This window comes from Colossoma macropomum, unplaced genomic scaffold (genome assembly GCF_904425465.1).
Source record: "Colossoma macropomum unplaced genomic scaffold, Colossoma_macropomum, whole genome shotgun sequence".
In the NCBI taxonomy this organism is placed as follows: domain Eukaryota; kingdom Metazoa; phylum Chordata; class Actinopteri; order Characiformes; family Serrasalmidae; genus Colossoma; species Colossoma macropomum.
Genome location: NW_023494791.1, coordinates 48,687,350 through 48,699,849, shown reverse-complemented (window position 1 = coordinate 48,699,849; position 12,500 = coordinate 48,687,350). Strand labels below are relative to the sequence as shown.

General features: G+C 44.6%; 1 protein-coding gene across 2 annotated transcripts in view; it reads left to right on the top strand.

Moving 5' to 3' along the window:
* Window positions 1–12,500, top strand: part of pcnx1 (pecanex 1) — a 66,315-nt gene that overhangs the window by 23,892 nt on the left and 29,923 nt on the right. Inside the window, exons 9-14 of one of the 2 annotated variants that reach the window (XM_036575239.1) lie at window positions 2,972–3,165; window positions 6,513–6,606; window positions 7,486–7,543; window positions 9,039–9,259; window positions 10,957–11,110; window positions 11,994–12,026. In XM_036575239.1, the coding sequence (XP_036431132.1) occupies window positions 2,972–3,165; window positions 6,513–6,606; window positions 7,486–7,543; window positions 9,039–9,259; window positions 10,957–11,110; window positions 11,994–12,026 (754 nt within the window). Of the gene's footprint in view, window positions 1–2,971; window positions 3,166–6,512; window positions 6,607–7,485; window positions 7,544–9,023; window positions 9,260–10,956; window positions 11,111–11,993; window positions 12,027–12,500 lie in introns of both variants that reach the window. The other variant, XM_036575238.1, reaches the window with a different exon arrangement.

Genomic DNA, 12,500 nt, shown 5'->3' with positions numbered 1-12,500 from the left:
GTATGGTTCTAGATAGAACCTTTTTGAAAAGGGTTCTATATAGTACCAAAGAGGGTTCTTCTGTTGTTACAAGCTTGACAGTGTAACAATAGCAGAACCCTTTTTGGTGCTCTATTGAACCATATAGAACACATTCTCCATCAATCTGAAGAACGATTTCACCACGCTAAGAGCTCTTTAAGCAAGGTTCTTTGAGTGTTCCTGGTTCTATATAGGACCCTTGTGTTCACTGAAGAACCCCTGAAGAACCGTCTTTTTAAGAGTGTTCTTGGTAAGTTGTGTGTAATACCCTGCATGGCCTGTGTTGAGTGTGTTTGCATGTGTCTTGACTTTCTGTTTGTCGTTTTTCTGTCTTTCCTGGGAATTTTCTTTTTTTCGCTTTGGCCGTTTTTTAAATCAGTCTGTGATCGGTTTGTTTTTTTCAGGTCAGTGTTTGACTGACCGGCAGGTTTGTGTTCCCCTTGGTACAGTCTCGGAGCGTTTTCCAGAAAAAATCCACAATTCTCTGAAAGTTCCCCTTAGACTCTGGAACTATTGATCATATTGATCTTTCTTTAAATCTGTACTCTGTATGGGTGTTCCCTGCATTTTAACACAGAGAGAGAGAGAGAGAGAGAGAGAGAGAGAGAGAGAGAGAGAGAGAGAGAGAGAGAGAGAGAGAGAGCAGGAGAGAGAGGAGAGAGAGAGAGAGAGAAAGAGAAAGAGAGAGAGAGTTTGTGTAGACGAGAGATAATTCAAGAAAAAAGAAACTTGTTTTGCTCTGTTGTCAGTTCCAAGAAACACAGGCTGTTTATGCTGTAAGAAGTGGGCGGGGGGGCATGTCCACCCAACTTTTTATTTTTTTAATCTGCTTTTACTCCTCCCCACTTTAAATGCGATGTGGAGATTCCTTTAAACAGTCTGGAATGATAGAAGTAGAATTATAACACGGGCTGAGTGATAAACAAGCGTCTGAAGTACTACAGCAGTGATACATGGAGCAGTGGAGTCCACCCGTTTCCATGGTTACACTACACTTTTTCCATGTCTACTCTGCTACCGTTTCCATGGTTACTCTACACCAGTGGTCTCCAGCCCTGGTCCTAGAGAGCTACTTTCCTGCAGAGTTTAGTTCCAACCAGCACTGCTGCCCCTCCCTTACCTATCAGTGATACATCTGATCCAGCCAATCAGGAGCTTCTGTAATAGTTAATTAGCTGGAGCAGGTGGGGCAGATTGTGGTTTGATCTAAGCACTACAGGATTGTACCTCTTTAGGACCAGGGTTGGAGACCACTGCTCTACACCTGTTTCCATGGTTACCCTACACCCATTTCCATTGTTACCCTTACACCCATTATCATGGTTACGCCCTACGCCCATTCTCATTGGTATGATTAGTTCACATTTCTATGGTTACACTACACCCGTTTCCATGGTTACCCTACACTCATTTCCATGGTTACCCTACACTCATTTCCATAGTTACCGTACACCCATTTCCATGGTTACCCTACACTCATCCTCATTGGAATATTAGTTATTTCTATGGTTACACTACACCCGTTTCCATGGTTACCCTACACTCATTTCCATGGTTACCCTACACTCATCCTCATTGGAATATTAGTTATTTCTATGGTTACACTACACCCGTTTCCATGGTTACCCTATACTCATTTCCATGGTTACCCCACACTCATTCTCATTGGAATATTAGTTATTTCTATGGTTACACTACACCCGTTTCCATGGTTACCCTATACTCATTTCCATGGTTACCCTACACTCATTCTCATTGGAATATTAGTTATTTCTATGGTTACACTACACCCGTTTCCATGGCTATGCTAGTGACAGGTTCTGATTAGACCCCCCAAGAGGCAGAGACATTTATGTAAAATATCTGAAACTACGGATCAGAAGAGGAAGAAAGGAGATGGCAGTGATTTAGAGAGAGGACAGTCCAGTAATGTTACAGTAACTGTGAGTTACCAGATAAACAGGAAGGGGCTTAGCTGACGTTGGGTGGTGCTGGTTTTGGATGCTGTTTCTTTACTGTGTAAGGACAGTCCAGTTTATCCTTGTGCTGAAGAGTCTGAATACGTAACTGCCCCCCCACCCCGCCCCAAACTTGCGGAGCCGAATTCCACTGGAGGTCGTGTTTTTAAACACCCCAAACTTGGCCAGAGTGCAGAAATGCTAAGCTAAGCCTTTGGCCCTGCTGAGGGTCGGTCAGTAGAAACTTCTCTCCCTGAATAAACACTGCGGTGCCCTGATCCCTCTTCGGTTCTGCGTGTGTTTGTCTGGCATGGCTTTATATTTATCACTTCATTTATTCTGTTCTGTGACACCACTGTGATGTGCAGTTCCAGTCAAAAGTGTGGACACACATATCCAGGATTTTTTCCACAATTTTTCCCATTTTTAGAAGTGAAGACATCACAGCTAGCCAAATTTAGACCCCACCCACCCTGATTGGCCGTAATGCTTTGACGTGGACACACATTCCACCAGTTAACTCCTAACGAGACACACTGAAGTATTAGGATGGTGTCATCATGATCCTCTTCATTTCTGTAAACCTCTAAAAGAAAACAGCCTTTTATAAAAAGGTTGTTGTGGAGATAAATTCACACACAGCCGTGAGCGTCACTGTTTATATTTGGGTCCAAACTTTGGGCTGGTGCTGCAGTACACAGAGTTCTTCTGCTGTATAAACCTGCAGCGTTTCCATGGCAACCCATCTGATCTTCCTCATCTGTTCTGGAGTTTGTTGCACATCCTCACCCTACACCTCCTCCTGCACTGAGTGCACTCTCTCTCTCTCTCTCTTCAAAACACATTTTCAATCTCTCTCTCTCGCTCTCTGTCTCTTTCTTACTTTCTCACCTTTTCTTTCTTTCTGTCTCTCTCTGTCTCTCTCTCTCTCTCTCTCTCTCTCTCTCTCTCTGTCTCTGTCTCTCTCTCTCTCATTATTTTGCTCCCCCCAGTTTGCAGGAGGCTCTGAGCCAGGCGTCTCAGGCGTCTGTGTCAGGGGTCAGAGGTCATCCGTCCCGCACGCCGTCCCAGGTGACTGTTCTGAGCGCTAGCGCCTCCCTGCTGGTCAGGAACGGAAGTGTGCAGCTCGAGGGCTCTCAGGATAAAGCCTCCACAGTTGGCGTGGCCAGCCTGCAGGAAGACTTCGGTACGCAGCACGAGGAACCTCACAGTACACACTCCGTCTGCACAATACACTTTTGTGCTCTATCTGCGTATTTTTACACTTTGTCTGCACGTTTTTCACTACGTCTGCATACTTTTACACTCCATCTACACAATACAAGCTCCGTCTGCATGCCTTTACACTCCGCCTGCTCAATACAAGCTCTGTCTGCATTCCTTTACACTTCGTCTGCACAATCCAAGCTCAGTCTTCATGCCTTTACACCGTCTGCTCAATACAAGCTCCGTCTGCATGTCTTTACACTCCGTCTGCTCAATACAAGCTCCGTCTGCATGCCTTTACACACCGTCTGCACAATACAAGCTCCGTCTGCATGCCTTTACACTCCGTCTGCTCAATACAAGCTCCGTCTTCATGCCTTTACACTCCGTCTGCTCAATACAAGCTCCGTCTGCATGTCTTTACACACCGTCTGCACAATACAAGCTCCGTCTGCATGCCTTTACACTCCGTCTGCACAATACAAGCTCCGTCTGCATGCCTTTACACACCGTCTGCACAATACAAGCTCCGTCTGCATGCCTTTACACTCCGTCTGCACAATACAAGCTCCGTCTGCATGCCTTTACACTCCGTCTGCACAATACAAGCTCCGTCTGCATGCCTTTACACTCCGTCTGCACAATACAAGCTCCGTCTGCATGCCTTTACACTCCGTCTGCACAATACAAGCTCCGTCTGCATGCCTTTACACTCCGTCTGCACAATACAAGCTCCGTGTGCAGGCCTTTACACTCCGTCTGCTCAATACAAGCTCCGTCTTCATGCCTTTACACTCCGTCTGCACAATACAAGCTCCGTCTGCAGGCCTTTACACTCCGTCTGCACAATACAAGCTCCGTCTGCATGCCTTTACACTCCGTCTGCACAATACAAGCTCCGTCTGCATGCCTTTACACTCCGTCTGCACAATACAAGCTCCGTCTGCAGGCCTTTACACTCCGTCTGCACAATACAAGCTCCGTCTGCAGGCCTTTACACTCCGTCTGCTCAATACAAGCTCCGTCTGCATGCCTTTACACTCCGTCTGCACAATACAAGCTCCGTCTGCATGCCTTTACACTCCGTCTGCACAATACAAGCTCCGTCTGCATGCCTTTACACTCTGTCTGCACAATACAAGCTCCGTCTGCATGCCTTTACACTCTGTCTGCACAATACAAGCTCCGTCTGCATGCCTTTACACTCCGTCTGCTCAATACAAGCTCCGTCTGCATGCCTTTACACTCCGTCTGCACAATACAAGCTCCGTCTGCATGCCTTACACTCCGTCTGCACAATACAAGCTCCGTCTGCATGCCTTTACACTCCGTCTGCACAATACAAGCTCCGTCTGCATGCCTTTACACTCCGTCTGCACAATACAAGCTCCGTCTGCATGCCTTTACACAATTTGTAAATTTGCACAATACACACTGAGTGCTCTTCAGTCTGCTGCACTCACCAGCTGTTTATTTAATTATTCATTCATTCGTTCATTCATTTATACGTCACAATGCACGTTACTAAAGTGTAGTCTCCGAGTTAGCCGACCGGCTAACCTTACCCGCAGTCTCCGGTTGCGAGCTCTGCAGTCTCGAGTTAGCCGACCGGCTAACCCTTCACCCGCAGTCGAGTTGCGACGCTACCCTCACCGCGGTCCCGAGTAGCCGACGCTAACCCTTTCACCCGCAGTCGGCTGCCGACGATCGTGAGCACCGACCGGCTAACCCTTCACCCGAGTTTCGAGTAGCCGACCGGCTAACCCTTCACCCGCAGTTTCCGAGTTAGCCGACGGCTAACCCTTACCCGCAGTTTCGAGTTGCCGACGGCAACCCTCCCCGTTCCGAGTTAGCCGACCGGCTAACCTTTCAGCTGTAGTCTCTGAGCTAGCTGACCGGCTAACCTTTCACCCGCAGTCTCCGAGTTAGCCGACCGGCTAACCTTTCACCCGCAGTCTCCGAGTTAGCCGACCGGCTAACCTTTCACCCGCAGTCTCCGAGCTAGCCGACCGGCTGACCTTTCACCCGCAGTCTCCGAGCTAGCCGACCGGCTGACCTTTCAGCCGTAGTCTCCGAGCTAGCCGACCGGCTGACCTTTCAGCCGTAGTCTCCGAGTTAGCCGACCGGCTGACCTTTCACCCGCAGTCTCCGAGCTAGCCGACCGGCTGACCTTTCAGCCGTAGTCTCCGAGCTAGCCGACCGGCTGACCTTTCAGCCGTAGTCTCCGAGTTAGCCGACCGGCTGACCTTTCACCCTCAGTCTCCGAGCTAGCCGACCGGCTGACCTTTCACCCGCAGTCTCCGAGCTAGCCGACCGGCTGACCTTTCACCCGCAGTCTCCGAGCTAGCCGACCGGCTGACCTTTCAGCCGTAGTCTCTGAGCTAGCCGACCGGCTGACCTTTCAGCCGTAGTCTCTGAGCTAGCCGACCGGCTGACCTTTCAGCCATAGTCTCCGAGCTAGCCGACCGGCTGACCTTTCACCCGTCGTCTCGGTGAGTTCCAGGCTGGCGGTAGGCTTGTTTTCAGTTGAGTTACTTTGGCGTATTAAACCCATTAATCACTGATCAAACCTCTCTTGTGCTCCTCGTGTTGATCATTGTGCGCCTGCTGTTCTCTGTCTGGTGATGGTGCTTCTGGTTTTCGTCGGTGGTGCTGATGGGAGCCTTTTCTTTGTTTGAGCTTGTCTCCATTTGTGATTGATGTTCGTTTGGTGATTTCTCGGTGTGTCACATGCTGAGAGGCCTCTTGCTGCTCTTGACTGCTTTGTGGACACGTTGGAAACGTCTGAATGTGGCTCATGAAGCGATAAATGTGCACCAGGCTTTGGTGAGAAGAGTTTGGTGATTTACGCGGTTTCCCCTCCTTACCCAAAATGTAGCTGAGACATGTTTGGAATTTCAAGTTTGCTTCTTTAGTTTTAGCATTAGAGGCTAACATAGCTAACAAGGACCAGAAGCTAAAGTGCACTAGCTAGGAGGCCTAAATCATCATCATCACTCCTCTCAGACTGTGTGGAGCTGTTCAGCATCTCTGACAGACCTGGTTCTGTGGTTTCTGACTCTGTGTGGCTCTCTGTTCTCTATAAACATGGACTGAAGTACGTTAGCATCACTTCATCAAACGTGACCAGCTACACGTTTTGAAGAAAGATGGGAAATCAGGTTTGTTTATTAAACAAATCGTGGTTGATGGTTGTCTGATGAGTAAAAGGCATTGCAGTGTTGGATGGAGGTTTAAGGGGTTTTAATAAGCAGGTAAACTGCGCAGTCATTTACCTCCATGTGCTGAACCGTTACAGACGGTCTCCTGCTCTGTTGTGTGTTGTAGGGAAGCTCACCCCTCCTCTGTACGAGGTCGGAGGATGCGACATGTCTCTTGTTAACTTTGAGCCGGCGACCAGACGAGCCTCCAACAATATCTGGTGAGTTTACAAAGATATAAAGGAACCGTATACATTAGAACATAAATAACACATGACTGATGAAATGTGAAAATATCAGTGTTTATGTATATTTTGTGATGTTATTTAAAGGTGCCACATAAAACATATGAAGTAAATTATACATATGATTAGGCATACAATTACACCAGTAAGGAACCCTCAGGGCCTTCAAGGCCTTTAGAGAAGCTTCAATAATGTCTGTGAACTAATACATAAAATAATACAATAATATATACAACTACTATATATATGTAATTAAATTTTAGTATGTTTTTATTTAAATGTATCATCACACTTGTATTTAAACACTGTAAGCATTGTAGTAATAACACTTGTTTTAGTGTTAAGTTTAAGTTAGAAATAAATTAGTTAAAATTTTAAAACGGCCCAAATGGTCCAATCAGGATTGTTCTCTCTGTGGTATCTAGGCAGATACAGCCAAGCTGCTCTCTCATTGGTTGAGACTTCAGGAGCTGGGCTGAAGGCCTTACATGTTAGATTAACGACTAACATAATTTGGAAGTGACTGATGAACCAACCAATCACAAAAATGTCACTCTAGCTCTTGTGGAGGTTCTAGATACGTCACTGAATGTGAATATGAGCCGTAGTCTAAGCGGGTTTTGGTTAATTGTTAGTATCAAATTAATAAAGCATGTATAGAATGCGTATTACAAGCTTTAATTCTCGGTGCTTAATCTACAACGGCCAAAAACGTTAATGTGCACCAGCGTTAGTTTAGGGCTAACATACCACTAGAAACCCCACAGTGGCGCAAGCAGGAATTAGCCTTATGAAAGGCTCATGTTTTTCTTGTGTTTTGACCGTTATATTTCCTCTGTCTTTCATTCTTTGTAGGGACACAGATTCTCACCTCTCTAGTTCTACCTCAGTTCGCTTCTACCCTCATGACTTGGTGAGTGCCATGATCACACTTTTACACACACATACACACACACACACACTTTTACACACACACACACACACACACACACATATATATATATATATATATATATATATACTATATATATATATAATGTGTGTATATATATATATATATATATATATATAACACACACACACACACACACACAGACACAACTGCTGTAACGGTGTTGGATGATGCTGTGACAGTGTTGGATGAGGCTGTGACAGTGTTGGATGAGGCTGTGACAGTGTTGGATGAGGCTGTGACAGTGTTGTATGGTGTTGGATAGTGTTGTAACAGTGTTGTGACAGTGTTGGATGAGGCTGTGACAGTGTTGGATGAGGCTGTGACAGTGTTGGATGAGGCTGTGACAGTGTTGGAAGGTGCTGTCAGGGTAATCTGTTTCCCTCTGTTCCCTGTGTTGTGCGAATCATCTTAGTCAGCAGGGAGTGTGTAAGAGTGTGTGTGTGTGTGTGTGTGTGTGTGTGTGTGCTGTGTGATCTTGTGTGTCTCATAATGGTGTCAGAGAGCGAGTCAGTATCTGAGACAGTATCCCATAGAGCACAGCTGTGTGTGTAAAGGGTACAACAGTTTCTGTGTGTATCAAGCATCATCTTTGAAAGCGTATCAAAATGTAATGCTGTATCAGTGATGCGCCCCTGTTTCTATCCTGAAAATCTCTTTTTCAGCCAATCCTAAACATCAAACTATATCAACTAAACATCACCATATCAAATCCAATTTTGAGATTTGTGCATCGTTGTAGTTGTAATATCATACAGCGTATGGACTATTATTAAAGATGTAACAATACAGTATATTAAACTGTATCTCAGCGTATAGTGCTGTATTGATGTATCATGACAGCATGGTAACTTGTGACTAGTTGTTGTAGTAATAATAATAATAATGATAATAATACGTTTTATTTATATAGCACACTTTTTCTCAAGGTGCTTTACAGAAGAATAAACAAAATGAATAAAAAACCATCTAAACGATGAGTCTTAAGATTCTACTTAAAAAGATTCAGAATTTCTTAAAACAAAACACATTTAACCCCTTAAAAGGTCAGGGCCGACTGGCAGGCCCAAAGGTTTATTACACACTTCTATAAGCTAAGAATAGCTTAACCAGTCTGCATTGAACTCCCTGTAGTTACCGAATAATGAGCCTTAGTATGTGATAAGCCTGATAAGAGATTTTAAGGGGTTTAAAGGAAAATTCTTAAGATTCTTCTTAAAACATTCAGAACTTCTAAAACAAAGCAAAATTAATTAAAAAGAAAAGTCTTAAGATTCTTTGAGTAAAGAGACCCAGAATCACTTAAAACAAAACAAAGATGAATTTTAAAAATACATCTGAAAAGTTAGTGTGTTAGCTTTGAGCTAACGTATTAGCTTGTGGCTAGAGCTGTGTGTGTGTGTGTGTGTGTGTGTGTGTGTGTAAGCTGACCCCTGCTCAGTTTTCTTTTCCTCAGATCCGACTGAACCGTCTGTTGTCGATGGACCCGGAGCTGCTGGAGCAGCAGGATGGTGATGTCAGTCCCGACCTGCAGGAGGCGCCGCACGGCCCGCAGGATGCAGCACATGCGCACGCTAATGCACACAAAGCCAAGCAGTACTACCGCCTGTGGCTGCTGCCGTGCGTGTGGATCGGCCTGCACTTCGACAGACTCACTCTGCTCGCGCTGTTCGACAGGTAACATGCAGACACACGGCTGTCTGTCTGCTTCTCTGAGCGTTCCAGTCCAGATTTGACAGCTCGTTCCACATTTCAGCCTCGATTGCTTTTGGAATGAAGTGCAATGCAGGGCAGCCAATCAGCACAGAGTTCAGTCTTAAAGGCACGGCAACAAAAGCAACCTGTCTAACTGTAAGGCAGGGGTTCTCAACCCTTTCCACCCCAAGGCCCACCTGTTTATAGCTATAGAAAAATAAAATCAGCTTTTTTTAAAATGGATTTAAATAGTCCGTTTCAGTTCAATCACAGAAACCAAAATGTGCAGTTATGTTGAAAACATTGCATGTTAAAAAACCTATGTTTGCTTATATCTAAGAGATATATAAGAGGGGGAAAAGAAGAAAAGGTAGATGTAGGTGTGGGCTGTGATTTGGAGCTGCAGTCCATCGTGTTTTCACTGCAAACACTCTTGTGGCTCCCACAGGAGTCACTGTTTGGTCTGGAGTCTCTTCAGTTTTGAGGGTTTTAATGACTCTTTTGAGGTAAACCTCACTGAACTCAGTGGGCTTCTGGATCAGCGTTGCCACGATTAACAATAATAATATGCCTTACTTGATATCGGATATCGAAGTTTATCATTTTGAGTTTAACTCAGGTCGCTAATGCTTGACCAAAAATCAAACACATCTCTTCACTGTTATTTTCAGGCTTGTCTGTTGTTTTTATCAGCAGCAGCTCGAGCTGCAGGAGTGATATGAGAGTCTGTACAGAGTCAGACGTTAAAACGGGCAGATTATACTGATGGTACCGCAGCAAGGTGCTGATAGGTGAAGAAGACAGTAGACTCCCTCGTTTCATAATAAAACGCATCCCATCAGCAGTGAACTGAACAGGGTTCGGTTGGAACCAGACTGAGACCTGCTGGACCGGTTCAGCTGTTTGACGCAGACCTGAATACGGCTAGAATGTTCACACAGGTCAAAACGGAGCGAACTAAGGAAGAAAGTCTGATAGGTTTGCACCAAAGAAGGCAGGAGAAACACCCTGAGGAACCTCGTCATCTCCGGCTAACTGTCTGCGCCGTGCACCAGTGGCTGCACCGTCTCAGACTGATGACGTTTAATTAACCTGCGACTGCGACGCTTTTATTTATACGTCTCTGTTAATGTTTATATTGGTTATAATTTGGAAATGTTTGATTCTTCGATTTTTAATTATTAGGCCTAAGTTAATCTTTTTCCCCTGATGTTTTTGTGACTTGAGGATGCCGTTACCGGCCCACTACAAACTTCTGCCTCCCCCTGAGTTCAGGCCTGCGGACCAGTAGAGGGTGCTTCACAGCCCACTGGTGGTCCGCGGCCCAAAGGTTGAGAAACCCTGCTGTAAGGGATGATGAGAAATTGGAAAATGGTCACATACAAATGAATTATGGCTGGTTTCGCAGTGTCCTCTTCACACTAGACTCGAGTTTTAGATGTGGTGCTTAAAATACTAGCCGCTCATTAGTAATCAATCAGGCACAACTAGAGAAACTTTGGTTTGTGTGGGCGGAGCTGCGGTAAGGAGGCAACAGACTGAACCCAAAAGTGCAAAAATGTCAAAATGACCAAAATTGTTATTTATTTGACAGTAAATAGTAAATTCATGCTAAATCCTATAAACGGATTAAGGAAATAAATTAACAGCCCCTTTAAGTTCTGTGTCATGTGTTTCAGGAACCGTGAGGTTCTAGAGAATGTTCTGGCCGTGGTGTTAGCTGTGCTGGTGGCCTTCCTGGGGTCAGTGCTGCTGGTCCACGGATTCTTCACCGATATCTGGGTCTTTCAGTTCTGCCTCGTCATTGCCAGCTGCCAGTATTCACTATTGAAGGTGAGTCTTACACACACACGCCTGTTTTTATGCAATGTCAGGACCTGAGGTCCTACATATCTGCATTATATACATAGATAAGTATCTAGAATGTGCCACATATGTGATATATAGGCTAGTACCTATGTATAGTAATAACAATGCCTCATTAGCCTCTCACTCTCATACAGTTTCAGAAATAAAGGTACTAAACTGTCACTGGGTGGTTCCCTCTTGTCTCTGGGGTGGAACCCTCAAGGGTCCATCTCAGTACCTTTAGTCAGGGAACATAACTGAACCATAATCCACTGAAATGATATGTTCTAAGCTGTACTGACCCCCCCCCACTTCCCCGTCTCGTCTCCAGGCTTTTATTTTACTGTTCTGATTTAAAACATTCGGTTGATGAATGAAAAATGTGCCTTTATTTCTAACAGTGTACTGCTACATTATGTCTTCTTTCAAGGGAAGTTTTCCACTTTGCTGTTGCTTTATTACTGATATTGCAGCATCATGTATTTTGCTTACATAAGACTTGACATGTTTTGGTGATAAATTCACAGTGGCTTTGGTTTTTATCAAAAGAGCCGTCAGTGGAACAATAAAACTGCCATTTAAAAGCAGTATTTACACAAGACGGCTGCAGTTGGGCCTGGAAAATGTGTTGACGCTGTTTTTAACACTAATCTATCACATTAAAGCGCTATAACCAGGTCAGCTTTGACAGCACCGATGTATTTATGTAAGTAAATGTGTGTGATAATAAATGTGTTGTATGTAAGGACCTTTCCACAGTAAGACTCCCACTAGTGTAGGTGACGTGAAAGACATACACTTTAATATACAGCGCATCTCTTCATCCAGCCGTCTTTAGCACTAATGTAAATCTGCGTTTTCCCCTCAGAGTGTTCAGCCAGACTCCTCTTCACCTCGACATGTAAGTTTCTCCATCACACACACCCTGAGTCTCCAGAGTCAGTGACTAACCCAAGTATGAGTTTGGCCAATGCACATCATGCAAACATTGTTAGCATTTGCTAAATTAGGGTGCTGTAAAAATCAATGGGTGCATTTACATACAATTAATAATCTGATAACTGCAGAAAATCAGACAGTGCCTGTAACTGGTTCAGTGTGTTTACACTTAATAATCTGATAACTGCAGAAAATCAGATTGTGTCAGTAACTGGTTCAGTGTGTTTACACTTAATAATCTGATAACTGCAGATAATCAGATTGTGTCAGTAACTGGTTCAGTGTGTTTACACTTAATAATCTGATAACTGCAGAAATCAGATTGTGTCAGTAACTGGTTCAGTGTGTTTACACTTAATAATCTGATAACTGCCGAAAATCAGATTGTGTCAGTAACTGGTTCAGTGTGTTTTCAGTCTCTTGAGTAATCAGATAA